Source organism: Galeopterus variegatus, unplaced genomic scaffold (genome assembly GCF_000696425.1).
Source record: "Galeopterus variegatus unplaced genomic scaffold, G_variegatus-3.0.2 Scaffold3651, whole genome shotgun sequence".
In the NCBI taxonomy this organism is placed as follows: Eukaryota; Metazoa; Chordata; class Mammalia; order Dermoptera; family Cynocephalidae; genus Galeopterus; species Galeopterus variegatus.
Window position 1 is genome coordinate 125,087 of NW_007729762.1, and position 2,005 is coordinate 127,091.

A 2,005-nucleotide genomic window follows, 5' to 3' on the forward strand; every position below is an offset into this window, starting at 1 on the left:
TTTTTTTTTTTTTAAACACTGTATACTTCCTTAGTGACTCAGTCCTATCAGTGACAAAAGCCACGTATAGGGGTGATATGAAGTTTTGGCTACATTTTGGGATGGAATATTCAGTTCCATCTTCATAAGTATGCATTATTAACCACATGTGCAGAACCAGTATACTCACAACCCAAGAGGAGGAAGTAAAATCCCTAAAATCAACGCATCATTCCACTGGCTTCAAATAAAATGTCCATGTGAGGGATTATGCTCATATATGCAGAGATCAAAGCTTTTTTCTTTGAAAAATTCCCTAAACTACTGAGACCAGTTGACTCAGCAAAAAGAAAATGAGTTCAGCCAGCGATATTAAACTCTAGTATTTCAACATTTTCACAGAACCTGTATTAGGAGTGCTTTTACATACACAATCCTATGTGATCCTATCTGTTCTGAGTTTGTATTTGAAGCTCACAATTACCCAAACGTGTGTGCAACATGGGTATTACTGAGCCACTTTACAGATGAGGAAATTGAGGTTAATAGGGTTTAAAGAGCTTGCTCAAGGTCAGGCAGCTAGTAAACCGCAGAGCCAGCACCTGAACCAAAGTCTTTGGACTACAAGTTACGTACTTTTTCTGCTGTCCACACCTCCCCCTTGGCAGAGAGAACCTGTCAGTGGTGATATTCTAGATTTTCTTACTACCAGGTCTGCTTCTGAAGGTTAGAACCTATGAGGCTTAAGACGTCATATCTTTTGCTCAGTGCTACATGCACGCGTGTCTGTTGTTTCCTTGGGTTTCACCACTGCCTATAAAGTCTATGAAGGCCATGAGTAGTATTTGTGAATTGGGACTAACATTAGGTTTTCGGCTTTTCAAACAACATTTATTGCAGCTTCTCTTTGCATCCAGCTTGACAGGGACATAGTGTGGGGCTGGCATTTCGCAGTGACTCTTGTTTCTCTTCTCTGTGTGCTCTGGGGTGCAGCGAAGATATTACTTTTCAGACTCATTGCCCTTTTACCCACTGTCCCTTCCACTGCTCCCACTTTTATTGTTTCAGGTTTTGAAAGAGTTGTAAAATTGCTCAAACATTAGAGTTTACTCAGGGAATGGATTTGACAGATAGGTGGTCTGGTGACTTCAGCCAAACCTGCCTCAGAACCACGGTTGATTTAGGAGAGGTGATTCAGCACGAAGGAAACCAGCTAGCCTCAGGCACCGATGGAATGGGGCACGGCCAGGCTGGTACTGTTGGCTGCTTGTTCTTCCTGAACCCGAGAGGCCACTGGGCATCCTGCTAAAGCTCAGCTGGCTGGTGCAGAGGCCTGACCAGTAGAAGGCAGTCATTATTTAACTTTAATCTGATCATGAAAAATTCAGCTTACTCGCAAGTACTAGCCCCCACAACAGGTAGATGGTCGAATATATTTGAATAATCAGGCTTTCCAAACAGAAGCAAAATACACTCCCATTGATGTATAAAATATAAACAGAACCTGTCTGTCTTTTCATCATAGATACGCGAGTTTGGAGTGTCCAGTACACAAGGTCAGAATGCTGCTCCTCTGTCATGCTCTTGCTGTAGCTGTTGTCCAGATCTTTATCTTCTCGGAACACTGGGCATTTGCCAAGAACATCAATTTCTACAATGTGAGGCCTCCTCTCGACCGTAAGTAGTGGTCGCCATCCTGGTTCATGCCTGCGCGGTCAGGGTGTCCATGTGAAGCCCTCTTTTCCATCTCCCCTAACTCTGCCTTTTTCTGGAACATTTGGGTTATACCTAGAATAAAACAGAAAATCTTCATTACTTCTATGGGTAAGTGTATAGATACAGAAATTTTCTCCACTTCTTCAAAATGGTTTGGCTCCCTGCTAAACTCTTAAAATGTTTTTGTTTTAAAAAATTCTTTTGAATACTTTCCCTAATCATGGCTTAGGAGAGAAAATTCAATATTCGTTGTTGATCTCTTTGTTAGAGAAGGATATTGGTTGTGGGAAGTTTCTGGGTAAATAATATA

The 2,005-nt window shown here is 41.8% G+C and overlaps 1 protein-coding gene across 1 annotated transcript in view; it reads left to right on the top strand.

Annotated features, from left to right (window-relative positions):
• Positions 1–1,514: 1,514 nt before the first annotated feature.
• LYPD6B (LY6/PLAUR domain containing 6B) overlaps positions 1,515–2,005 on the top strand; it is a 12,874-nt gene continuing 12,383 nt past the window's right edge. Inside the window, exon 1 of the mRNA XM_008585630.1 lies at positions 1,515–1,656. Coding sequence (XP_008583852.1) covers positions 1,542–1,656 — 115 coding nt within the window. The 5' untranslated portion in view covers positions 1,515–1,541. The remainder of the gene's footprint in view (positions 1,657–2,005) is intronic.